We start from the raw sequence: 25,329 nt of genomic DNA, 5'->3' as shown, positions 1-25,329 counted from the left end.
AATGCGAAATGCTTTCAAATAGCAGCAGTTGCTTTTTTATAGGGACCAAGCTCACTATGAATTGTTTGTTGTATCAGATTGAGGAAAATGTGAGACCATCTGTCAAAAGATTGAAGCTAAAGCGGATGTGGACCATGCAACATGACAATGACCCAAAACATTCCAGTTATTCCACCAAGGAATGGCTCCAAAGAAAGAAATGGGGAGTTCTGAAATGGCCAAGTCAAAGCCTGGATCTTAAAACTATTGAGATTCTGTGGGGTGATTTTGAAACGGTGCTGTGCAGCAAAGAAAAACGTTCTCCCAGCTGATGTCAGAGACTGGTAGACAGTTATAGGAAACGTCTAATTGAGGTTATTTCAACCAAAGGGCAATACCAGCTGTTAGGGGGTAGGACGTCTTTTTCCTCAGTAGGAATTGTCATCTTTGTTAATTATTTTGTTAAATAAATAAATGATCACTGTTGGTTCAGTTACATCCCCTTTTTCTATAGATATTATTTGAAAGAAGATAACATATTTGATATGTCCACATTTCTTAAAAGATTCGGTTCTCATGACGATATATAGATATATATGTACAGTATGTAGCATCTCATGCGTACAATGAGCACACATGATGTACCAAGTCCTCTTCACACACAAGTCAAATGCGGAAGTTCCTAACTGCAACAAAACCTGGTTAGCAACTTTGTGTGCCAAGAGGAAACTTTACTCATCCTATTTCCAACCCTCTCCTCCCTCCTTCCCTCCATCCCTCCTTCCCTCCTTCCCTCCATCTCCCAGGAGAAAGACGTGGTCCCGGACCCCCTGCTGGTGCAGAAGTTGAACTGCCTGTCCTCGCCTCTGTTCCCCCTGAGAGACGCCAGCGCTGAGCTCACCTACATCGTGGACTTCTTCCTGGCTCTGGCCATCTGCAACACTGTGGTGGTGTCCTCCCCCAGCCAGCCCCGACACATGGTACGTATGCTAGCTAAATAGTGTTAGTATTACTATTAGTCATAGTAATAGTAATAATCATAATCATAATCATAATAATAATATTTTTTGTTAAAAGCACCTTTCTCAAACTCAAGGACACTGTCCAGAAAAAAAGAACCACAACAAACAAAAACAGAATACGAGATACACACAAGATAAAATGGTATTCGAAAAGAAAAGCAGGTGAAGGACTCAGGCAGGGATGGGGGATAGTGTTAGTCAGGTGTTAGTGTTAGTGTTAGTGTTAGTCAGGTGTTAGTGTTCGTGTTAGTGTTAGTGTTAGTGTTAGTCAGGTGTTAGTGTTAGTGTTAGTGTTAGTCAGGTGTTAGTGTTAGTGTTAGTGTTAGTCAGGTGTTAGAAATAAACGGTCAAGAAGCATTTCAGTACTGAGTAAGGCAAGACACGTTCTGGACCATAAATCACTCCACACTCTCTACTGCTCACTGCTTTTACCATATTTAAATTATTGTGCGGAGGTTTGGGGCAACACTTATAAATGTAGACTACAATCACTATTAATATTGCAAAAAAGAGCCATAAGGTTAATTCATAATTCCGGTTATAGAGATCACACAAATTCATTATTCTTAAAATCAAAAACATTAAAATTCACGGATCTGGTCCACCTTCTAACAGCACAAATAATGTATAAAGCAAATAACAACCTACTCCCTGGGAATATTCAAAAATAGTTTTTTGATAGAGATGGGAGTTATAATTTGAGGGGGGAGTTAAATTTAAAACATATTTATGTACGTACAACGTTAAAAAGTTTTTGTATTTCTATATGTGGAGTGAAGCTGTGGAACGGATTCAGTGTGGAGCTAAAGCGGTGTCCAAGCATGACCCAGTTCAAAAAGCGGTATGAAAACATGGTTTTCACCAGGTACGAGGAGGAAGAAGGGCTTTGATAGTCACCAGGGGGCCGTTCCACTAACGTTGATTAGTATATCGGCGATTAAAATAAATCAGGCGATCAGGCAACTCGGGATTGGAATTCAAGCCTCAGGTGATTCCTCGAACGAGGATCAGGCTTGTGTCATGAGTGTTCACAGAACACCGGCTTAGAAATCCTCGATATGGGCGCGTGCACGCAGACATAAAGAGCCCCGAAGAGTCGATCTGTCGAAATGAAGATACTCCACTCTGCAGGGGTGCTACTTTTGCGCAGCATTCCGAATTATTGGTCTTTATGAAGACGGAAAAATAAGATGTAAAATAGTGCAATACTGCCGCAATTAACAAGGCGAGGGAAATGGTTTTGCAAGAAATTGCTGACCGATTAAATGCGTAGGTCATACTAGCCCCAGTTATTGTTATATGTTCATATTTTAATAAATGAATATTTACTACTGTGGTGATATCAGCAGCAGGCTACATATCGTCACAATGGCATAGTGGTAACGACCACTGCCATAGTATTTATTCGTCATTTTAAGACGGTGGTTCAAATCCCTCTTCAGACACACTTTTTACTGCATTTCGTTGTCTGAATCTAATCTAAAAGCTCATCTAAAAAAGTATGTAGGCTATAAAATTATGGTGCAGGCTAATTTACAAGAACTGACACGATTACAATGGTGTTTGAAGCCTTTGCATGAAGGCTTCGGTTAAATGTAAAAAAAAAAAAAAAAAAAAAAAAAACACTAAATTCAAGTCTCGAACTCGCAACCTTCGGAACTCTAGCTGGCTGTCTTAACCCCTGCGCCAGCCAGACCGCTGTGATGATAGCAATGCAAGTTGATAGACATACCTATTTGATTTATTAATTTTTTTACACTTTTTTATTTATCTATCGATCTATCTATCTATCTATCACACTTTCAAAATATCAAGTTATCTATCACACAATCAAACTATCTATCGATCGATCACACTTTCAAAATATCAAATTATCTATCTATCACACAGTCAAACTATCTATCTATCTATCTCGTAAAAAGTGGGAACTAATATTTCCTAAAAGACACTTGAGGAACTGTCGTTCGGGATATAGTTTCCGCCTGTGAGACAATTTTGACGCACGTCTTACCTAAACCAACCTCTAAGCCTGCTCGCCAGAATAACTCAAAAGGACTTACAGCGAATTTTTTGAGCCACATTGATGGAACCGAACGCAAGATTAAATTATCGCCGATTAGAACATTATCGCCGATTAGAAGATAATCTCGCTTAGTGGAACGGGGCCCAGGTGTTTTCACAGATTATTCGTTTATTTACATTATCTGTTTTCTATTGTTGGTAAATATGTAAATACGTAAATACATTTGATTTAATTTAAAAAATATTATATTAATATTGAAGTTAACTGTAGATTATTAATTATTAATCTCTGAGTATTGGAGAAGGGGTAGGATTACATAAGCTTATGCTTCTTCCTACTCCTTTTCGGACATGTGAAGTAAATAGTGTTTTTTTTGTTTTGTTTTTTCTTGTTTTTTTGTTTTTTGTTATAACTATTTCTTTTTTCACATGTTCGAAATAAAGCTTTCATTCATTCATTCATCAGGTGTTAGTGTTAGTCAAGTGTTAGTGTTAGTGTTAGTCAGATGTTAGTGTTAGTGTTAGTGTTAGTCAGGTGTTAGTGTTAGTCAGGACCTGTGTCATGTTGTACGAAGGAGAGCCTGAACAGGGGCGTCTTGAGTCTGGTGCTCCACCCAGAGACAATGTTTGGGGTCGCTGTCAAGTAAGGATACCGAAAGTAAATCCAAACATGCAACATAACAAACATGCAACATAACAAAATGCAACATAAAAAACATAGAACATAATGAGGATTAAAAAAAGAAACAATCCATCATTATTTAACTGAGTTTGAAGTCGTTACCCAACTCACCTCCAGGGTCGTCTGTGTCCCCAGGTCCAGGTGCCGGAGGTCTCCCGCACGCCTCTCAAATCCCTGGAGGACATCAAGCTGATGTTCCAGCGCTTTGGCCTCTCCCGCTTCTCCACCCTCTCCCCCTCCCCCGCCACAGAGAGCCCCAGCAGTTTCACCCGAAGGCTCTTCGCTCGGGGCAAGACCAACTCCTTCACCCCTTCCCACGTCGACACCACCCCCACCAGAGGAGGGACAGACCCCGCCCAGGCGCCCCCCGACCTAGAGGCCTCCATTGTGGGGCACAAGCCAGGGCTGCAGGGTAAGGAGAAAGACCAAGAACGTAAAGATGAGGACGAGGAGGGAGACGGAAGATCTACGAACGGCGTCGACGACGGCGGCGGGATCCTAACCTCGGGGGCCTGGGGCGGGGGGGCGGAGGACGCGGCCGGGGGTCGGACCCAAACCCCTCCCTCTCCCGGAGAAGAAACCCGCTGCGCCGACGAGCTGGTGTACGAGGCGGAGAGCCCGGACGAGGCGGCTCTGGTGCACGCCGCCAGGGCCTACCGCTGCACGCTGCAGGGCCGCTCGCTGGAGCGCCTCCTGGTGGAGCTGCCGGGGATGGGCAGCCTGGCGGTCGGCCTCCTCCACATCCTGCCCTTCGACTCCACCCGGAAGAGGATGTCGGTGGTGGTGCGCCACCCGCTCACGGGCCAGGTGGTGGTCTACACCAAAGGGGCCGACTCGGTTATCATGGACCTGGCCGACTCACCCAAAGGTAACGTGCTAAAGTGCTAACGTGCTAACGTGCTAACTCAGGTCAGTCACTATCGGATTCATGTCGACCACTGTTCAGAGTAACACTTATATTTAACAGCCGTTGAGGCAACTATGGAGATTTTGTTGACCTACTCAAAATTGCTGACAATAACTCTTTGGAGATGATGTTGACAATATGATATGCGCTTATGTTAAGGCTTCTAATGCAGCGGTCCCCAACCTTTTTTGCGCCATGGACCGGTTTCATGTAAGACAATATTTTCACGGACCGGCGTTCAATGTGTGGGGGATAAATATGACGAGATAAAATGATACGACCGGCATGAAAACAAATAAAGTACTTACAAAATACAACTCAACATTACGCTGAGTTAGTGGGAGCCCTGAGCTTGTATCTCTGCAACGAGCCGGTCCCTCTAGGGGTGACGGGAGACAATGACACCCCAAGTGTGTTTCTTATGTCCACTATGTAATGTTTACTAGAGCTTTTGATTATCATAATGTATAAATTCCCAATACGTATATGCAGTATATACACTGCATATACTGTGCTGTATTTTTCACCTATTAACTAGGACATCACATAACCTTCGATACGGTTAGACCATAATCTTACAATATTTAACCAAGATTGTAAAAACAAATCAACAAACAAAAGAGGCAGTAGTGGCATGGGAGTCTTATCAAGTACGCCAGTAAAACCCAACAGACTAGCAGGCACGGCTAGCCAGCTTCTTTATTTAGATTAGATTCTGCTTTTTTTGTTATTGACAGAGTACAGTACAGTAGAAGTACAGTGAAACACAGTTGGGCATCTAACCAGTGCAAAAGCCATAACCGTATGGACAGTGCATGGTGGTACAGCGTACTGTACAGCACTCACAGTGAGTGTAAGTAAATGAATATAAAGTCAGTATACGTGCAATACATATGAATATAACAAGTCAATATATGAGCATGAATATCAATATGATATGGACAGTAAAGATATATGTACAATGTGATACAGACAAGGGCAAAGATATGTACAGTTAAGATAAGTGCAGTTCATGTACAGAACAAGGTCAATGGATACCAATCCAGTATGTACAGTTAGGGTATTGTAGGATATTTACTTTAAGAATTCGGTTGAAATATATCACAAGTAAAACTTCTCGAGTCACAGACTAGTTATTTAAGCAAAGGTCACATACAGCTGACAGCTTTACTCATAGAAGGTCGGCCGTGGGAAAGAGCCGCTGGGAAAGAGAGAGAGCTTACAAGTCCATGACAAGGCATCTATACAGTCCTATATCACATTACTTAGAGATGGTCAAGGTGTGAAAAGGGGGTTAGGTTACAGGGCATCATTCAGGTCAAAGGGCAGGGGGCAGGTCACAGGAAGGGAGGCCATCTTGACCATGTGGTCAAAAGTGTGCAAAAACAGCAGTGGTGCAAAAGCTAAGTTGAAGTCCTGAGTGGTGTGTGTGGTGTGTGTGGTGTGTGTGGTGTGTGTGCGTGCGTGTGTGTGTGTGGTGTGTGTGGTGTGTGTGGTGTGTGTGGTGTGTGTGGTGTGTGTGGTGTGTGTGTGGTGTGCGCGATGGCACAGGCGATTTGCCTCTGTAGAACGATGATTTCTTCACTTGCCAATGTCGGTTGTGTGCTGTTAATGTCAGGATTGTTTTTAACGCAGGTGTCTTCTGTCTAACCCTCCCTTATTATTATGTCTTCCTCTCCTCCCCCCCCCCCCCCCCTGCCCCAGATGCTGAGCAGTCAGACGGGAGACAAGGACGCATCCGAGAGAAAACCCAGAAGCACCTAGACGCGTACGCCAGAGACGGCCTCCGCACCCTCTGCATCGCTAAAAGGGTACAGCCACGACGCTACTACTGTCTGTGACACTGCTACTGTCTGTGACACTGCTACTGTCTGTGACACTGCTACTGTCTGTGACACTACTACTGTCTGTGACACTACTACTTCAGTTCCAGTCTGGCTTCCGCCCCCTTCACAGCACAGAAACAGCCCTCCTCAAAATCACAAATGACCTCCTGATGGCAGCTGACTCCGGACTCTTATCCATCCTCATCCTACTCGATCTGAGCGCCGCTTTTGATACTATATCGCACTCCACCCTCCTTAACCGTTTAGCCTCCATTGGTATATCTGACACCCCTCTACACTGGTTCCATTCTTATCTCTCTGGCCGCACTCAGTTTATACAGTTAAAATCATTCACATCCCATCCGTCCCCCCTCTCCTCTGGTGTTCCCCAGGGCTCTGTCCTTGGCCCTATCCTCTTCATCATCTACCTCCTCCCACTTGGTCTGATTTTCTGTAAATACAACATCCATTTCCACTGTTATGCGGACGACACCCAGCTCTACGTTTCCTCCAAACCCACTTCCACCCTCCCTCCCTCCTCCCTCTGTGCCTGTCTTCATGAACTTAAATCCTGGTTCACTTCAAATTTCCTCAAACTAAACAGTAATAAAACAGAGGTAATTATTGGCTCCAAATCCACACTCACCAAGCACCCCAGTTTCACCCTCAACAACTCCTTGGTTTCCCCCTCCCCCCAGGTTAAGAGTCTGGGTGTCGTCCTCGACAGCACCCTTTCATTCCACTCCCACGTCAACAACACCAACCGGTCTGCTTACTTCCATCTTCGTAATATCAACCGCCTCCGCCCTTCACTCACTCCCAACAGCGCCGCAATCCTGGTCCACTCCCTCGTCACTTCCCGCCTAGATTACTGTAACTCCCTTCTCTTTGGTCTCCCCCACAAACTGCTCCACAAGATCCAACTGGTCCAGAACGCTGCTGCCCGTATTGTCACCAGAACCCCTGTCATCAGTCACATCACCCCCATTCTACACCAACTCCACTGGCTCCCCATCAAACACCGCATTGACTACAAAATCCTTCTCCATACTTTCAAGGCCATCCATAACCTCGCCCCTCCATACCTGTCCGACCTCCTCCACATCAACATTCCCACCCGGTCCCTCAGGTCTGCCTCCTCCATCAACCTGACCGTCCCCCCAGCCCGTCTGTCCACCATGGGGTTTAGAGCCTTCAGTCGCTCCGCCCCTCGCCTCTGGAACTCCCTCCCCCCCCCGACATCAGGAACATTGATTCAATCTCCTCATTCAAAACCCACCTCAAAACCCACCTGTTTACGCAGGCGTATCCCTGTTGATTTACTGTTCCCGTGCTGCACTGCTGCTAGCTATGTTTTATACTGTATATTTCTATGTATTTTGTATTTTGAATTTTGTAACTGTTTTTAAATTTGTTGTTGTACGGCGACCTTGAGTGCCATGAAAGGCGCCTTATAAAATACATTTATTATTATTATTATTATTATTATTACTGTCTGTGACACTACTACTGTCTGTGACACTACTACTGTCTGTGCCCAGGCGCTAGGAACCTAACTGTACAGCAGCACTTTGACGTGTTATATAGTAAAAAAATCATAAACAAAATAAATAAACGACATCACCGTTGTATCAAACAGTTGGCACAGCTATCGTTCAGAAACTAAAATGGTAGTGGAATTACAGTCAAAACGATCAGTAATGCAGTAATGCTCTCGTCTCGTTGTTGAATTGTGGTCACTGTGAAAGGAGACCTGAAGGTTCACGGGTGACGTGTCCTATCAGGCGCGGCTGTGTCTCAGGAGGTAGAGCCGCCGTCTAACGATCGCAAGGTTGGCAGATCGGCGGTTCGAGCCCCGGCTGGCCACATGTCGAAGTGTCCTTGGGCAAGACATTGAACCCCAAATTGCTCCCAGTGAGCGGGCCGGCGCCTTGCATGGTAGCTTGTTGCCATTGGTGTGTGAATGTGTGTGTGAATGGGTGAATGAGAGGCCGTTGTAAAGCGCTTTGGATAAAGGCGCTATATAAGTCAGTCCATTTACCATTGACCATGTAGGAGCTGGAGGAGGGGGAGTACGAGGTCTGGTTGAAGCGCCACGCCTTAGCGGAGACCAGCATTGAGAACAGAGAGGAGCTGCTGCTAGAATCTGCCCAGAGACTAGAGACCAACCTCACGCTATTGGGTAAGACACAATTGATTGATTGATATTATGAGACAATTTTATACAAAAATAATAATGCATCTGAAGCAGCTTTGTACATACATCATTTCCGTTCTAAATCTATCAAGGATAGCACAACAAATCTGAACGGTTTATTTCCATGGTGGTCCTTGTTGGAAAGGGGTCGGGGGGGGGGGTGGGGGTGAGGTAGGCAGCAGGTATGTACAGTATTCAGGGCAGCAGGACAAATCAACATCTTAAAGGTAATCAACTGACACTGCAACATTGGAACATTCCTAAAAAACAATAAAGTCCTAAGATCTTCTTCTTAACTAGTCTGTTAATGTTCACCTCTAAGCCATTTTTTTTTAGACATATCTTCGCATAGCTTCGCCTCGTGCCACAACCCTGTACCAGTGGTAAATGAGTCCACAACCCCCTTCCTCTCATGGTAAATTGCTTTCTTAACACACCTCACACCACAGGATAATCTTGTAGGATAATCTTTAGAGCCATCCGATAATCGGGCGTTTGCTGTCCTTGGTCGGAAGGGGGAAAATCGGGCCAAAATCGGCCAGATTATCTTTGTGTGTACCAGGCTTTAGTAAGGACTTTCTGCACCATAATCTCTCCAGATAGACTGTTGTCCAGGACACAGCCAAGATCATTCACAGACTCCTTCTCTGTAATCGGTGTGTTGCCTACCACTACTCTAAAACCAGGGTATTTTCTTAGTCTCGCCTTTGACCCAAACATGACTCAGTTTTTCCCTGAGTGTGGGGTTAGGGTTAGGGGTTATGTGTAGGGACAGCTTGTTATCACCACACCACACCACACTTAACAGCTGTGATTGGCAGTCTTACCCACCACTCAGCAATTTGAAAAGTGGAGGTCGAAGAGTTGGTGAGCTGGATCAGAGGGGGGGGGGGTCTTTGATACCAACCCTCACCCATTGGGTGATGTACTTGATGTACATCAAGGAAGTCCAATGAGGAAGAGGTCGTGACATGTTATTTCCACAGAAAACGAACGAGAACGTCTGTCTCACTGTGGCTCTCTCTCTGTGGCTCTCTCTCTCTCTCTCTCCAGGGGCGACGGGGATCGTAGACAGACTGCAGGAGGAGGTCCCAGAGACCATCGAGGCGCTCCAGAGGGCAGGGGTCAGAGTATGGGTCCTCACAGGGGACAAACAAGAGACGGCGATCAACATCGCTTGTGCCTGCAAACTTCTCAGGTCAACAGACCAACTTCTGACTGCCAACTGTGGTAGTAAGGTGAGTGGAATTCTGGGGGTTTGTGCGTGTAAGCGTGTATTTTTGTAATCTGAGCTCTTTGTTGTAGCCTAGAGGTCAGAGAGGCCAGCTAGCAATCGGAGGGTCGCTGGTTCGATCCCCGACCTCAGGATGGGAGCTTGCGTGTGCCCTTGGGCAAGGCACTTAACCCCTAATCACTCCAGGGGGCGCGGAATATGGCTGACCCTGTGCCTAGAGCACAACATACCAAATTCCACCAATTGACTGACAAGTTGATTGCATGGCAATAAATCAGTAAAAACAACACGTTTCCTGTTCCAATAGTCTTGGACCAAAATACATATCAGATCTTCTCCCACCCTATATTCCAGCAAGGCCCCTAAGGTCAGCTGAGACTAATCAGCTAATCATTCCAAGAGTAAAAACAAAACACGGTGCAGCAGCTTTCAGTCACGCTGCTGCATGCTCCTGGAACAAACTCCCTGAAGAAATCAAACAGGCCCAAACCCTAAAAATATTTAAATCTAAGCTAAAAAGTTATGATTAAACACAAACACTTCTATCAATGTCTTTTTTTCCATTAACTATTGTCTTATTAAATGTTTTATCGATTAACTTCTTATATTTGCTTTTATCCATTGTCATTTTTATTTTCTTACTATGCTCCTCTTGCTGTATTTTTAAATAATGTCTGTAAAGCACTTTGAATGGACCTATCGCTAAGCCACGCCCCCTTTGAAAACTCGGACAAACAAACAACGCTTCACTGACAGTGACTGATTGACCGACCGTGACTGAATGACATTCAATGACTTACAATGGCAAGTTGGCAAATTTCTGATTCCTGATTTACCACAGCAAGTAATAGACATGTTTTTTAAAGATGACAAGAATCTTTTGTCTAGAAGCTTTTCACCATCAGATATTAAGCATGTCAGTTCCTCTTTTTAAAGCGAAGGAACAAACGTTGGCATGAAATCACAATGTGAAGTCAAATGGTCTCATGTTTGACTGCAGTGTGACCCAGGGCCGCCCAGTGGTTCAACATTGATTTAGGGGCGGCTGTGGCGCAGGAGGTAGAGTCGCCGTCTAATGATCACAAGGTGGGCAGATCGGCGGTTCGGCCGCGGCTGGCCACATGTGGAAGTGTCCTTGGGCAAGACACTGAACCCCAAATTGCTCCCGGTGAGCGGGCTGGCGCCTTGCATGGCAGCTTGCCGTCATTGGTGTGTGAATGTGCGTGTGAATGGGTGAATGAGAGGCCGTTGTAAAGCGCTTTGGAGCAGCAAAAAAGGCGCTATATAAGTGCAGTCCATTTACCATTTACCATTTACCAAAATGTTTAATCTGGACCAGAATAATCCTGATTCTTTTTTGCTATCCAGGATCAGATCTTATCTGGCTGACTTTGAGTTGTATAGCCACAGATCCTGAATGCTCTGTACGTAGTCTAGTTGTGATGCTCTGTACGTAGTCTAGTTGTAATGCTCTGTACGTAGTCTAGTTGTAATGCTCTGTACGTAGTCTAGTTGTGATGCTCTGTACGTAGTCTAGTTGTAATGCTCTGTACGTAGTCTAGTTGTAATGCTCTGTACGTAGTCTAGTTGTAATGCTCTGTACGTAGTCTAGTTATAATGCTCTGTACGTAGTCTAGTTGTAATGCTCTGTACGTAGTCTAGTTGTGATGCTCTGTACGTAGTCTAGTTATAATGCTCTGTACGTAGTCTAGTTATAATGCTCTGTACGTAGTCTAGTTATAATGCTCTGTACGTAGTCTAGTTGTGATGCTCTGTACGTAGTCTAGTTGTAATGCTCTGTACGTAGTCTAGTTGTAATGCTCTGTACGTAGTCTAGTTGTGATGCTCTGTACGTAGTCTAGTTGTAATGCTCTGTACATAGTCTAGTTGTAATGCTCTGTACGTAGTCTAGTTGTGATGCTCTGTACGTAGTCTAGTTGTGATGCTCTGTACGTAGTCTAGTTATAATGCTCTGTACGTAGTCTAGTTATAATGCTCTGTACGTAGTCTAGTTGTAATGCTCTGTACGTAGTCTAGTTGTAATGCTCTGTACGTAGTCTAGTTGTAATGCTCTGTACGTAGTCTAGTTGTAATGCTCTGTACGTAGTCTAGTTGTAATGCTCTGTACGTAGTCTAGTTATAATGCTCTGTACGTAGTCTAGTTGTAATGCTCTGTACGTAGTCTAGTTGTAATGCTCTGTACGTAGTCTAGTTGTAATGCTCTGTACGTAGTCTAGTTGTGATGCTCTGTACGTAGTCTAGTTGTGATGCTCTGTACGTAGTCTAGTTATAATGCTCTGTACGTAGTCTAGTTATAATGCTCTGTACGTAGTCTAGTTATAATGCTCTGTACGTAGTCTAGTTGTGATGCTCTGTACGTAGTCTAGTTGTGATGCTCTGTACGTAGTCTAGTTATAATGCTCTGTACGTAGTCTAGTTGTAATGCTCTGTACGTAGTCTAGTTATAATGCTCTGTACGTAGTCTAGTTGTAATGCTCTGTACGTAGTCTAGTTGTAATGCTCTGTACGTAGTCTAGTTATAATGCTCTGTACGTAGTCTAGTTGTAATGCTCTGTACGTAGTCTAGTTGTAATGCTCTGTACGTAGTCTAGTTGTAATGCTCTGTACGTAGTCTAGTTGTAATGCTCTGTACGTAGTCTAGTTATAATGCTCTGTACGTAGTCTAGTTATAATGCTCTGTACGTAGTCTAGTTGTAATGCTCTGTACGTAGTCTAGTTGTAATGCTCTGTACGTAGTCTAGTTATAATGCTCTGTACGTAGTCTAGTTGTAACGCTCTGTACGTAGTCTAGTTATAATGCTCTGTACGTAGTCTAGTTGTAATGCTCTGTACGTAGTCTAGTTATAATGCTCTGTACGTAGTCTAGTTGTGATGCTCTGTACGTAGTCTAGTTGTGATGCTCTGTACGTAGTCTAGTTATAATGCTCTGTACGTAGTCTAGTTGTAATGCTCTGTACGTAGTCTAGTTATAATGCTCTGTACGTAGTCTAGTTATAATGCTCTGTACGTAGTCTAGTTGTAATGCTCTGTACGTAGTCTAGTTGTGATGCTCTGTACGTAGTCTAGTTGTAATGCTCTGTACGTAGTCTAGTTATAATGCTCTGTACGTAGTCTAGTTATAATGCTCTGTACGTAGTCTAGTTATAATGCTCTGTACGTAGTCTAGTTGTGATGCTCTGTACGTAGTCTAGTTATAATGCTCTGTACGTAGTCTAGTTGTAATGCTCTGTACGTAGTCTAGTTGTAATGCTCTGTACGTAGTCTAGTTGTGATGCTCTGTACGTAGTCTAGTTGTAGTCTGTTGACAATAACTATTGTCTTATTAAATGTTTTATCGATTTACTTCTTATATTTGCTTTTGTCCATTGTCATTTTTATTTTCTTACTATGCTCCTCTTGCTGTATTTTTAAACAATGTCTGTAAAGCACTTTGAATGGACCTATCGCTAAGCCACGCCCCCTTTGAAAACTCGGACAAACAAACAACGCTTCACTGACGGTGACTGATTGACCGACCGTGACTGAATGACATTCAATGACTTACAATGGCAAGTTGGCAAATTTCTGATTCCTGATTTACCACAGCAAGTAATAGACATGTTTTTTAAAGATGACAAGAATCTTTTGTCTAGAAGCTTTTCACCATCAGATATTAGCGAGTTGTCTGTCTGAGTTTTCTGCCTGTAGTGACTTTTGCTGTGATATGATTTTAGCACTTTGAGATTCTTGGAATGTAAAGTGCTTTATAAATACAATCCATTATTATTATTATTATTATTATTTATTATTATGATTGGACAATTTCTATTTTGGAGCGTGGCAACATCCCCTGTTGTATGAGATGTGCTGTACAGATAACCCTGCCTCTCCTTGCCTCCCCCAGGAGGCGTGCCAGGCGCTGCTGGCGGCCCTCCAGGCCCGGGTGGTGAGTGGTGAGGCGGCGGCCGACGCGGACGGCTTCACGTTGGTGATGGACGGCCGGACGCTGGACTTCGCTCTGCAGGAGGAGCTGCAGGGGGACTTCCTGGAGCTGAGCCGACACTGCAGGGCCGTGGTCTGCTGCCGGTCCACCCCGCTGCAGAAGAGCCAGGTGGTACGCCTGGTACGGGACCAGCTGGGGGTCATGACTCTAGCCATAGGTGAGTAGATGACTCATGACTCTAGCCATAGGTGAGTAGATGACTCATGACTCTAGCCATAGGTGAGTAGAGGGGTCATGACTCTAGCCATAGGTGAGTAGACGGGGGGGCATTTTACAGTATGTCAGGGTTCCCACGGGTCCTTGAAATCCTTGAAAGTTTGTGAATTTGAAAAAAAAAAAGGCCTTACATTTTTTTGAAAATAGACATGGGTCATTGAAAGTGCTTGATTTCCCCTCTCTCTCTCTCTCTCTCTCTCTCTCTCTCTCTCTCTCTCTCTCAATCTCTCTCTCTAAAAAAAAAATACTTAAGACATATTTCACAATATATTGTTTAGCTGTATATATTGTGTGCTGTGGAAGAGAAGGCCAAGAGACCATCTAGTGTTCACACATTCAAGCCTCTCTTTTTAATTGTTGTCTGTGAGCGGATAGTTCCTATTATATACATTCTCATCTAGATCTGTCTCAAACTATGCCGTGTTGGGTCCTTGAATTTGAGGGAATTGAGTCTTGAAAGTCCTTGAAAGGTGCTTGAATCTGATGTTTCAGGAGGTGTGGGAACCCTGGTATGTGGACGAGGGAGAGTTGTGTGTTTCAGGTCGTCAACATTTCAGTGTTTTTTCCCCCCAAAATCCTCTTAGATGATTACCTTTGTTCAGTGGGAAATATTCTTTGTCATCCTGTATGCAGTTATGTGCTCTGACGGACAGACTCAACACAACAGGACAGGACAGTTCACAGTGATGCACTGTAATACTGCAGGGGTTGAAAAACATTTACATTGACATTTTTGGCATTTAGCAGACGCCTTTAACCAAAGCGACTTACAACAAATACATTTGACTAAGTAAGTGAGTCATCTTTCCACCAGTCAGAGCAGGAGAAAGTCATCTACTGTATGCTCAGGCCCGGGGCCGTTGGCGGTCGTCGTGCTAGAAGAGCAACACAGATTAAACGACACAACTACACAACAGCACAACTACACGACTACACAACAGCACGCAGGATTAAGCAAGATTAAATCCACTTACAAGTCTAGTGGGAGATTCCTCTCTTAGATAGGTCCATGTGAACATGCACTACAATGAACACTAAATCACAGTGTCAGAGTTCACACATCTACCTCTTATTCAACAGTGCGATGTTGGTGGGGGACGACTTGGTTGTTTTTTGTAGTGTGTTATGTACTTCCATCCGTACCTTCATCCTGATGGGAGAAGCTCCAGCTGATTACAGTGGGGGGATTAAGTATTCAACATATCAACAATTGTTTTATTCAACATATTTCCATGGCAGCTATTCACATGATATTTAGACCAGACATTGGTGTTAACTCAATAAAACTACACAGCTAAAGAAATTGTACCATTCCAACCCATACAAAAAGTCATGTGTAATAAAGGCAAACAACACAGGAAAGAAGTATTGAACACGCTAACTGACATTTATTTAATACTTGGAGAAGCCTTCGTTTCCAATGACAGCTTCAAGATGCTTCCTGTATGGAAAAAAAAGTAATCTCTCTCAGTGACCAGGTGTGATTCTGACCCATTCTTCAACACAGACAGATTCTTTAAATTTGTAAAATTCCGGGGGCCCCCACTGGTGAATCTTGATCTTCAGTTCCTTCCACAAATGTAGTATTGGATTTAAGTCTGGCGATTGAACCAGTTGATAGTCAGTTTTGCAGAATGTTCTGGATCAAACCCACGACTCCTCACCATCTTGGTGGAAGGCAAACAGATTCTTTCTCCAGAGTGTCCCGGGACATGACAGGACATGGCTCCATGTGGAAGGAACTGAACTTCAGTAACAGAGTCTTCTGGCGAGGTTGGAGCCTGTGGCGGTGGAGGACATTGGAGATCTGCTCCAGTGGTCCGTGGCTCTTGGGCTCCTCTCCTGACTAACCTTCTGACTGACCTTCTGACTGACCTTCTGACTGACCTTCTGACTGCCCGGTCAGAAATCAAGGAGCAAGGAGCTCCTGTGTGTGGCCGGTTGGTGATCGAGTGATGTTCCTTCCACTTGTGGATAACGGCCCCAATGGTGCTTATAGGAACAATTACGAGTTGAGAAATCCGTCAGTAAACATGACTATGCTGTTCAACAATGTTGTTGCTAAGGTCTTGGGAGAGCTCTGCCTCTGCCCGTCATGAGATGGTTCTGGCAGGAAAGCTTGGTGACTTGATTTGTTTACTTGCATTCAGAGGTGGGAAGTACTTACCCACCTACATGCACTAACCCAGCTGATTCTAATTAGCACAGGTAGAAGAACTCATTAGTGGCTTAAGCTGGTTTAGTGCTTTTTCTGTGTTCAACAATTTTTTTATGGATTGAAAAATGTCTTGATCTGTGTAGTTTTATTGAGTTAATACCATGTCTGGTCTGGTTTGCATGTGAAAAGCTGCAATAGAAACATGTTGAATTAAAACATTGTGGATGTGTTGAATACTTATTTTTCCCCCTGTATGCTCAGGCTGTACAATGAAATACATTAATGAATGAATGAATGGTCTTTATTGTCATTGCTATAGTACAGGTACCAAACAACGAAATTTGGTAGGGGGGGCTCCCCTGGTGCTAGGAAAGAAAAAAAAACTAAAAAAGAAGGGAAAGGAGCTAGTTTACATAAATAAAGGCTATGTACACTATCCACTATACTATACTGTACAGATAAAACGACTAGGGTTGTCATATTGCACATTTAAGTTGTTATTTATACATTTGTGACTCATATGTCGATGTGATACTTGTTTGAGATATTTTTGCATCATACAGTTCCCTAAAGCACCTGTCAAACATGTCAGTTCCTCTTTTTAAAGCAAGGAACAAACGTTGGCATGAAATCACACTGTGAAGTCAAATGGCCTCATGTTTGACTGCAGTGTGACCCAGGGCCGCCCAGTGGTTCAAAATTGATTTAGGGGCGGCTGTGGCGCAGGAGGTAGAGTCGCCGTCTAATGATCACAAGGTGGGCAGATCGGCGGTTCGGCCGCGGCTGGCCACATGTGGAAGTGTCCTTGGGCAAGACACTGAACCCCAAATTGCTCCCGGTGAGCGGGCTGGCGCCTTGCATGGCAGCTTGCCGTCATTGGTGTGTGAATGTGTGTGTGAATGGGTGAATGAGAGGCCGTTGTAAAGCGCTTTGGAGCAGCAAAAAAGGCGCTATATAAGTGCAGTCCATTTACCATTTACCATTTACCAAAATGTTTAATCTGGACCAGAATAATCCTGATTCTTTTTTGCTATCCAGGATCAGATCTTATCTGGCTGACTTTGAGTTGTATAGCCACAGATCCTGAATGCTCTGTACGTAGTCTAGTTGTGATGCTCTGTACGTAGTCTAGTTGTAATGCTCTGTACGTAGTCTAGTTGTAATGTTTCGTCCATCTTGACTCTCAGGTGACGGAGCCAACGACGTCAGCATGATCCAGGTGGCGGACGTGGGCATAGGGATCTCTGGACAAGAGGGCATGCAGGTAGAACACACACACACACACACACACACACACACACACACACACACACACACACAAAAGCTCCATCCACAGAGGCTGCAGAGGAAGTGCAGTATCATCAGCATAAAAGTGCACCTTACAGTCGATCATGTAGCAGTCAACATCATTGATGTACAGAGGAAACAGTAACAGACCTACAACTGAACCCTGAGGCGCTCCCTTTGTGACCTCTAGAGGTCGTGACTGACCCTGGTCAGCAGCTGGACACTGAGTTCTGTTCCGGAGGTTAAGGAACCACTGATGAGCATTCTGATCAAAACCTGTTGAAGACAGTCCCCTCACTCCAGTGTTAATTTTGGCAGGCTTTTTAGTCACTTATTCTTGGTGTTTAGATGAAGATGCACACCCGTTCTAGTCACACCAAGTCACCTCCATTCTTCTTAGTTCCAGTCCAGTTGAAACTGAAAACATTCCAGTGCAGTCTCAGTCCACAAAAACTCCCAAAACATTTTAGTCGAGTTTTCGTCGCTGACTACGGCTAGACTCAAATGTTTTGGGGTTTTTGTGGAGTGCAGTCTTTCATCAACTGGAACTGGACTGGAACTAAGAAAAGCTTTGGATAGGTGAAACAGGGCAGTCCAATGCTGCTTTTTAGGGCACTGGTTTGATCCCCGCCTCAGGAGGGAGCTGCATGTGCCCTTGAGCAAGGCACTTAGCCCCTAATCGCTCCAGGGCCACTGACTATGGCTGGGCCTAGAGCAAAAAAAGACCACATTTCCAACAATTGATTGACAAGTTGATTGCATGATCAACACATGGCAAATAAACATTAGACAACAAAATGTTCTTTCTTCCTTCTCCCCTGCCACTAGGCTGTGATGTCCAGTGACTTTGCCATCTCCAGGTTTAAACACCTTCGAAAGCTGCTCCTCGTTCACGGGCACTGGTGCTACACACGGCTGGCCAACATGATCCTGTACTTCTTCTACAAGAACGTGGTAAAGCAGCTCTCTTCATCTCATACCTAACGCTATCTTGTTTTTATGTTTTATCTTGTTCTACCTCTCTCCCTCGTACACAAAGCTCTCTCTTGCTTACACTCGGATGCACGATGATGAATGCTTTTATAAATGCACTTAATACAAACGCTTCTTAAAGTAATCCTGACGTGTTGTCGTGTAACTTTATTTCAATGTATTTAATGTATTTAATGTATTTAAATGTATTTAATGTTTCACAGTTTGTAAGCAGTCGTCTTCTTAGTGGTAGATGTGATGTACTTGGGCCCAAGAGCCATCTAATGTTTACAAAAATGGAACTGTGTTCCAGAACTGTGTGTCTGGATAGAATGACATGAACTGTGGGTGCTTCCTCTCTCTGTAGACCGTTGTAAAGACCTACAGTATATGTGATCTCTCATGCTCTCTCACTCTCTCTCTCTCTCTTTCTCTCTCCCCTCTCCTAGATGTTTGTGAACCTGCTGTTCTTCTACCAGTTCTTCTGTGGCTTCTCTGGGAGTGTCATGACCAACTCTTGGGTGCTCATCTTCTTCAACCTCCTCTTCACCTCCGCCCCGCCCCTCCTGTACGGCGTCCTGGACAAAGACGTGTCCGCCGACACCCTCATGAAGCTGCCGGAGCTCTACAAGACCGGGCAGAACTCCAAGGTGTGTGAAGGCGGAACTAGAAGTGACTTTTGCTGCTTGTTTGGGGTATCAGGTAGCTTGAACTAGATTTGTATCATTTTTCAGTGTTTTCTTTTTCTTTCCTCAAGTCACTGTGTTAGCTAGCCAGCAAACAAACGTCCAGGACGTAGAAAGTATTCATGTTATGGCTTAGATATTCACATGTGGAGTGACAGAGCGAAGAGCTGAACATGTTGATGTCAGATATGTGTATGTGGACTAGGGATGCACTGAAGGTAACATTCTTGGCCGAAGCCGAAACAGAAATTAAGGAACAACTTGGCCGAATTCTGAATAGCCACAACCACACCAGACCACTGGGCATCAAAGCTCTAATAAAATAGAAGCAAGAATAGAAGCAAGACAGCATTCAAAGCATTCAAAACATTTGAAAGTATTGCCCACTGTTAGCAACACACCATTTTCATGAAATACTATACTATGTTCATAAAAAGGAATTGCATATACAATGACAATGATAATTACCTGAAGTGCTGGTAACTCTTAATATGTGGGAGCTTTCAGAAGTAGCCACCCAGATGCTTTTGCCAGTCGTAGCTTTCAACAAGCACTGTGCCATCCTCCAGCTCTACAAGCTGGGGCATGTTGACTTGATGTTGTAAATGAATTGAGAACATTGTTATTGCTGGTATATCTTGTTGGTCTTGTTGAATATGTCTGTTCTCTTTAGGCTTACCTCCCGTCAACCTTCTGTCTGTCTGTCTGTCTGTTCTCTTTAGGCTTACCTCCCGTCAACCTTCTGGCTGACCATGCTGGACGCTCTCTACCAGAGCCTGGTGTGCTTCTTCATTCCTTACTTTGTGAGTACATTTAAACATGTCTTACTTTGTGAGTACATTTGTAGCCTTATCCTTTTATTTCTATCGTGAGTTGTTCTGTGTGTTATGATATCTTATGATATTCCCGTTCAGACAACCATGAGTTAACACTTAATCAGCCATGTGAGTAAAAATAAATGTTCTATCTTTGCACTCGATCAAATTTCAGGACCCTCCTTTCATGACTTTTCCTAGATATGTGCGTTCTACCACCCAGTATCCTTACATTTTCAAAATCACATCAGGATAAGCTAATATGAAGCTATTTTGCAGTTTTTCTGTGTAGGAGGCAGGCTAATTTACAAGCGGACAACTAGTGGTCGTTGTGTGTAAATAGCAGCTTAGGATTGTAAAGAGCCCAGAGGCAGCTCTTATAGTAGGTAAAAAGGCACGGCCGTTCTAGTGTTAAGAAGGTTTGAGACAGTTTGGTAGGTGTGTGTAGTGGAGGTGATTTGGAGCAAGTGACCAGTAACCTGGATGTCACCCTCAGCTGGCCTCCTGGGCTAGTCACAAGGCCCTGTCTCTTACATGCTAACCACAAGGCCCTGTCTCTTACATGCTAACCACAAGGCCCTGTCTCTTACATGCTAACCACAAGGCCCTGTCTCTTACATGCTAACCACAAGGCCCTGTCTCTTACATGCTAACCACAAGGCCCTGTCTCTTACATGCTAACCACAAGGCCCTGTCTCTTACATGCTAACCACAAGGCCCTGTCTCTTACATGCTAACCACACGGCCCTGTCTCTTACATGCTAACCACAAGGCCCTGTCTCTTACATGCTAACCACAAGGCCCTGTCTCTTACATGCTAACCACAAGGCCCTGTCTCTTACATGCTAACCACAAGGCCCTGTCTCTTACATGCTAACCACAAGGCCCTGTCTCTTACATGCTAACCACAAGGCCCTGTCTCTTACATGCTAACCACAAGGCCCTGTCTCTTACATGCTAACCACAAGGCCCTGTCTCTTACATGCTAACCACTTAGCACACTGTTTTATCCAACATGACTTACAGTTAGAGATGACAGGGACAGTCTCCCTGGAGTTACTTAGGGCTGAGTATCTTACTCAAGGGCACACTAGTGGGGCGGTGTTCCCAGGTGGGATTTGAACTCATGACCTTCTGATCACCAGTCCAATTCACTAGGCTTCCACTAGGCCTCCACTAGGCCACCACTAACCCCACCCCCCCGTCTAATGGTAGAGCTTGGGTATAGTGAGTGGTAAATCAGGGGTTCTACTTGCTTTGACTTGGTCTTTATTTCCGGGCAGGCATACGCAGGGTCAGACATCGGGGTCCTCTCTTTCGGGTCTCCCATCAACGCCTCGGCCCTCCTCATCATGCTGCTGCACCAGGTGGTGGAGAGCAGCACCGTGGTGAGTCACTGGACCTTTAGATGGAGTATGGATCATAGATCACCTATAGAGCATGGGATCATAGATCACCTATAGAGCATGGGATCCCCTTTCTCTGTGTGTCAAAGTGCTCTTAGACTGTAGAGGGAGGGAACTAACCCCCGTCTACCCATGTATCTTAACAGTGTGTTCTTATCAATCTATAGAAAACTATTTTTCAACGGAGACCTGGCAAAAAAAGGAAGCATAAAAAGTTAGATAACAAGAATTGGCAGTAATGTAAAAAGCAGTTCTAGACATAACAAATGGTACAAACGATCCGATCAGAAATGTGTACTGGCTGCATGTGTGTACAGTACTTACTCTGACAGTATGTTCTATAGACTGTTCTTTATGTTTATCTCTGATATGTTCCTGTTTTTTTTATTATATTATTTTATTGGGTATGTTTCAAAACACATATGAACATGTATAGGAGAAAAGAAACAAGACATATACTCTTTTTTCATTTTTTTCAAAACAACCTTCCTTTCAACATGCTAATACATTTAAAGACATACAAACCAAATCAAAAACCTAAAAACAAAACATGAGAAAATAAGATACAGACAAAAAAAATAAAAAATACAAGTTAAAGGCTTCCAGTTTGGACAGAGTCAGGGCAGGTCAGGGTCTCAGTGTGGGACAGGACAGGGTCCATATGAGGACAGGACAGGGTCCATATGAGGACAGGACAGGGTCCATATGGGTGAATGTTCAAACTGATGAATGTTCCTGTGTTTCAGACGTGGCTGCATGTGGTGGTGCTGGCGGGCAGCGGGCTGTTCTACCTGGGCTTCACCCTGGTGTTCAGCGTGGGCTGCGTGCTCTGCAGCCCCCCCCTCAACCCCCTGGGCGTCGAAACGCTGCAGATGACCCAGCCGCTCTTCTACGCTGTGTGTGTCCTGACCACGCTGCTGGCCCTGCTGCCACGGTACTACACACACACACACACACACACACACACACTCTGTAGCTTAGCTGGTAGAGCATCACCAGTACTTCCAGCATGATAACGCACCACGTCACAAAGCAAAAGTCATCTCAAACTGGTTTCATGAACGTGACAATGAGTTCAGTGTTCTTCAGTGGCCTTCCCAGTCACCGGATCTGAATCCAATAGAACACCTCTGGGATGTGGTAGAACGGGAGATTCACAGCAAACTGAAAGTGCACCTGAAACAATCTGCAGGAATTGCATCATGGGCCAGAATCTCAACATCTTGGAAAACATGCCACGAAAAATGTAGGCTGTTTTGAGAGCAAAGGGAGAGGCCCTACCCAGTATTAGTATAGTGTTCCTAAAGAAAGTGCTGGGTGAGTGTGTATATTATTGTGCACCAAGACACCCTAAAAGGACCGTCGGGGGCGGAGCTTTCAGTGTGGCAGCTCCCACCTTCTGGAACTCTCTCCCGACAGCGATCCGCAACGCCCCCCCCACCCTGGACACCTTCAAATCAGCCCTCAAAACCCACCTGTTCTCTAAGGCCTTTGGCCCCTAGTCTAGTTTTGTCACTCTCGCTCTTTTGGTTTCTTTGCTTTGTTTTTCTGTTCTGTCTGTCTGACTGTCTGTCTATGAAATCTGTTAAGCGTCCTTGGGTTTGAGAAAGGCGCTATACAAATCTAAGATATTATTAGTATTCAAATGTATCTGTATCTTTTTTATTTTTCCTCTGTAACACCCTCCCCTCCGGTCTCTTGTAGGATCCTGCTCCACGCTCTGTTCAACACCGTCTCGCCCTCCGACGACCTGAAGGCGGCTGAGATGGACAAGCTGAACCCGGACGACTACTGGAGGAGGATGCGGCGCTGGAACCAGACCCACGCTGACGCCCAGAGACTCGCCGTGCGCGTGGACGACCCGGAGCTCAGGAACCCGGACCTCCCTGGGGGGCGGCGGGATCTCACAGAGTGTAGAGCCAGCGCTGGCTCTGTGGTCTCCTGACCATGTGACCACTCCTCCTGACATGTGACTCAGACACTTGATCACACTTATACGGTACGTCCTGTGAACAGAGAGGAGGAGGCCTTCTGGTGTTGGCCCCCCTTCATAGACTTGTGGATAGACTAGACTTATAGCGTTCCCAGTGTGAAGCACAGTGACGTTCTCAGACGAGTCTCTGGAGAAGAAGAAAGGATTTGCACACGTCTACAGGGTCTATGTGCAGGACACCCCATCTCACTCCTACCAACCATTAGACAAAAGATCCGAAAAAAACGATGCTTTCGGTATTTGTTTTTGGTGATAGATGGTGGTGGTTTCTGCTGAGTAACCCCAAAGCTACAAGCGTTGTCAAGACAACCTGATACACAAACCTACAGCAGCTTAGGACGCATAATAATCATAATAGGATATTAATGATGACGTTCTCGTTATTACATCTGACTTCAAGCGCCCCTCGGCTGATCACGTTTGTTTTCATCAACTAGTTGTGTAATAACTGTCAAACTCCTGTTATCCATTTATGAATGGGAGATGTGAAAAACTTTATATATATATTATTTATATGATATGATATTTTTTAATGATGATGGTCCTGTGCCTTTTTACCATGAACACATGTACTGTACTGTATTGTATGCAGGTTACATTCTCTGACTGAATCATGTTATGCAATTATAGGTCAGGGTTCGACAGTAACACTGTTTTACTTGCCCGGAGCAAGTAAAACATTCGCCGGGTTTGTTTGCGCGAGCAAGACGACACTGCTAGACCCTGGATCTGTTTACCTGATAATATCTTCGCTCACGATCATCTAGTCTAGTCTGGCGCCTGCGCCGTCTGTTGTTCTTCCTGCACACAAGTAAAAATATCTGGGATCCAGCAGTGTCGTCGTGCTCGCGCAAACAAACCCGGCGAATGTTTTACTTGCACCGGGCAAGTAAAACAGTGTTACTGTCGAACCCTGTAGGTAGAACATATTTGACTGTGTTTTTCTGTTTTAATTTGCACTGCTTTGTCTGGAACAATATGCTCATAGAGACATAATGATCGTCATTCTATCTCTATGGACATGCTGGGACGTGTGCAATGTTTGGAATGTGTTTACAATTCTTGAGCTGTGCGCGTGAAGTCAACGAACTGGATAGAGTCAGCATCATGCTACGGTTAGCTTTCAATGACTCCTTTTTGTGTGGATGTCTTGCTTAGTGTGCTACATAAGCATCTACCTATCGCTAAGCCACGCCCCAAAATAGAAATGATCCAATCATATCACAGCAAAAGTCACGACAGGCAGAAAACTCGGACAAACAACTCGCTAATATCTGCTGGTGAAAAGCTTCTAGACAAAATATTCTTGTCATCTTTAGAAAACATGTCTATTACTTGCTGTGGTAAATCAGAAATCAGAAATGTGCCAACTCCCGCCATTGTAAGTCATTGAATGTCATTCAGTCACGGTCGGTCAGTCAGTCACTGTCAGTGAAGCGTTGTTTGTTTGTTTGTCCGAGTTTTCAAAGGGGCCGTCGCTTAGCGATAGGTCCATTGTAACTCTGAAGGCATAGCCCGTTACGGAGAGAATGATATTGCCCACCTGTGAACCTGAGGCACTATTCGCTACTACAAACAAATGCACTGAGCAACGTTTAGCTGACAGCAGCACTCCTTTTGGTATTTAACATCACTGAATTGTCTTTTTGGATGTCTGTGAAGGAAATAATTAAAATCATAAATGAAAGAGAGAAAAAAGATGATTTGTTGTGAGTAACTTATATTGATTTGCTGTCGTCATGAATTGATACTGTAAAATTGGGGTGCTGGTCACCTTTTTAAAGAGCTCTCTACCTCTCTCTCCTCCCTCTCTCTCTCTCTCTCCCCCGACTCTCTCTCTCTGTCTCTCTCTCCCCCGACTCTCTCTCTCTCTCTCTGTCTCTCTCTGTCTCTCCCCCGACTCTCTCTGTCTCTCTCTCTCTCT

The 25,329-nt window shown here is 44.5% G+C and overlaps 1 protein-coding gene across 1 annotated transcript in view; it reads left to right on the top strand.

Annotated features, from left to right (window-relative positions):
- Nucleotides 1-23,357, top strand: part of atp10d (ATPase phospholipid transporting 10D) — a gene marked incomplete at both ends in the record, with an annotated part of 49,522 nt that extends 26,165 nt beyond the window's left edge. The window contains 14 exons of the mRNA XM_080537744.1: nt 287-312; nt 786-959; nt 3,841-4,573; nt 6,317-6,423; nt 8,494-8,620; nt 9,689-9,873; nt 13,774-14,029; nt 17,434-17,510; nt 18,362-18,487; nt 18,955-19,155; nt 19,914-19,994; nt 21,290-21,394; nt 22,159-22,346; nt 23,117-23,357. Of these exons, the coding sequence (XP_080393870.1) occupies nt 287-312; nt 786-959; nt 3,841-4,573; nt 6,317-6,423; nt 8,494-8,620; nt 9,689-9,873; nt 13,774-14,029; nt 17,434-17,510; nt 18,362-18,487; nt 18,955-19,155; nt 19,914-19,994; nt 21,290-21,394; nt 22,159-22,346; nt 23,117-23,357 (2,627 nt within the window). The remainder of the gene's footprint in view (nt 1-286; nt 313-785; nt 960-3,840; nt 4,574-6,316; nt 6,424-8,493; nt 8,621-9,688; nt 9,874-13,773; nt 14,030-17,433; nt 17,511-18,361; nt 18,488-18,954; nt 19,156-19,913; nt 19,995-21,289; nt 21,395-22,158; nt 22,347-23,116) is intronic.
- Nucleotides 23,358-25,329: the final 1,972 nt, after the last annotated feature.

This window comes from Nansenia antarctica, assembly GCF_963989245.1.
Source record: "Nansenia antarctica genome assembly, chromosome: 8".
Lineage (NCBI taxonomy): Eukaryota > Metazoa > Chordata > Actinopteri > Argentiniformes > Microstomatidae > Nansenia > Nansenia antarctica.
The sequence above is the reverse complement of the archived record's forward strand: the minus strand, read 5'-3'. Positions and strand labels throughout refer to the sequence as shown.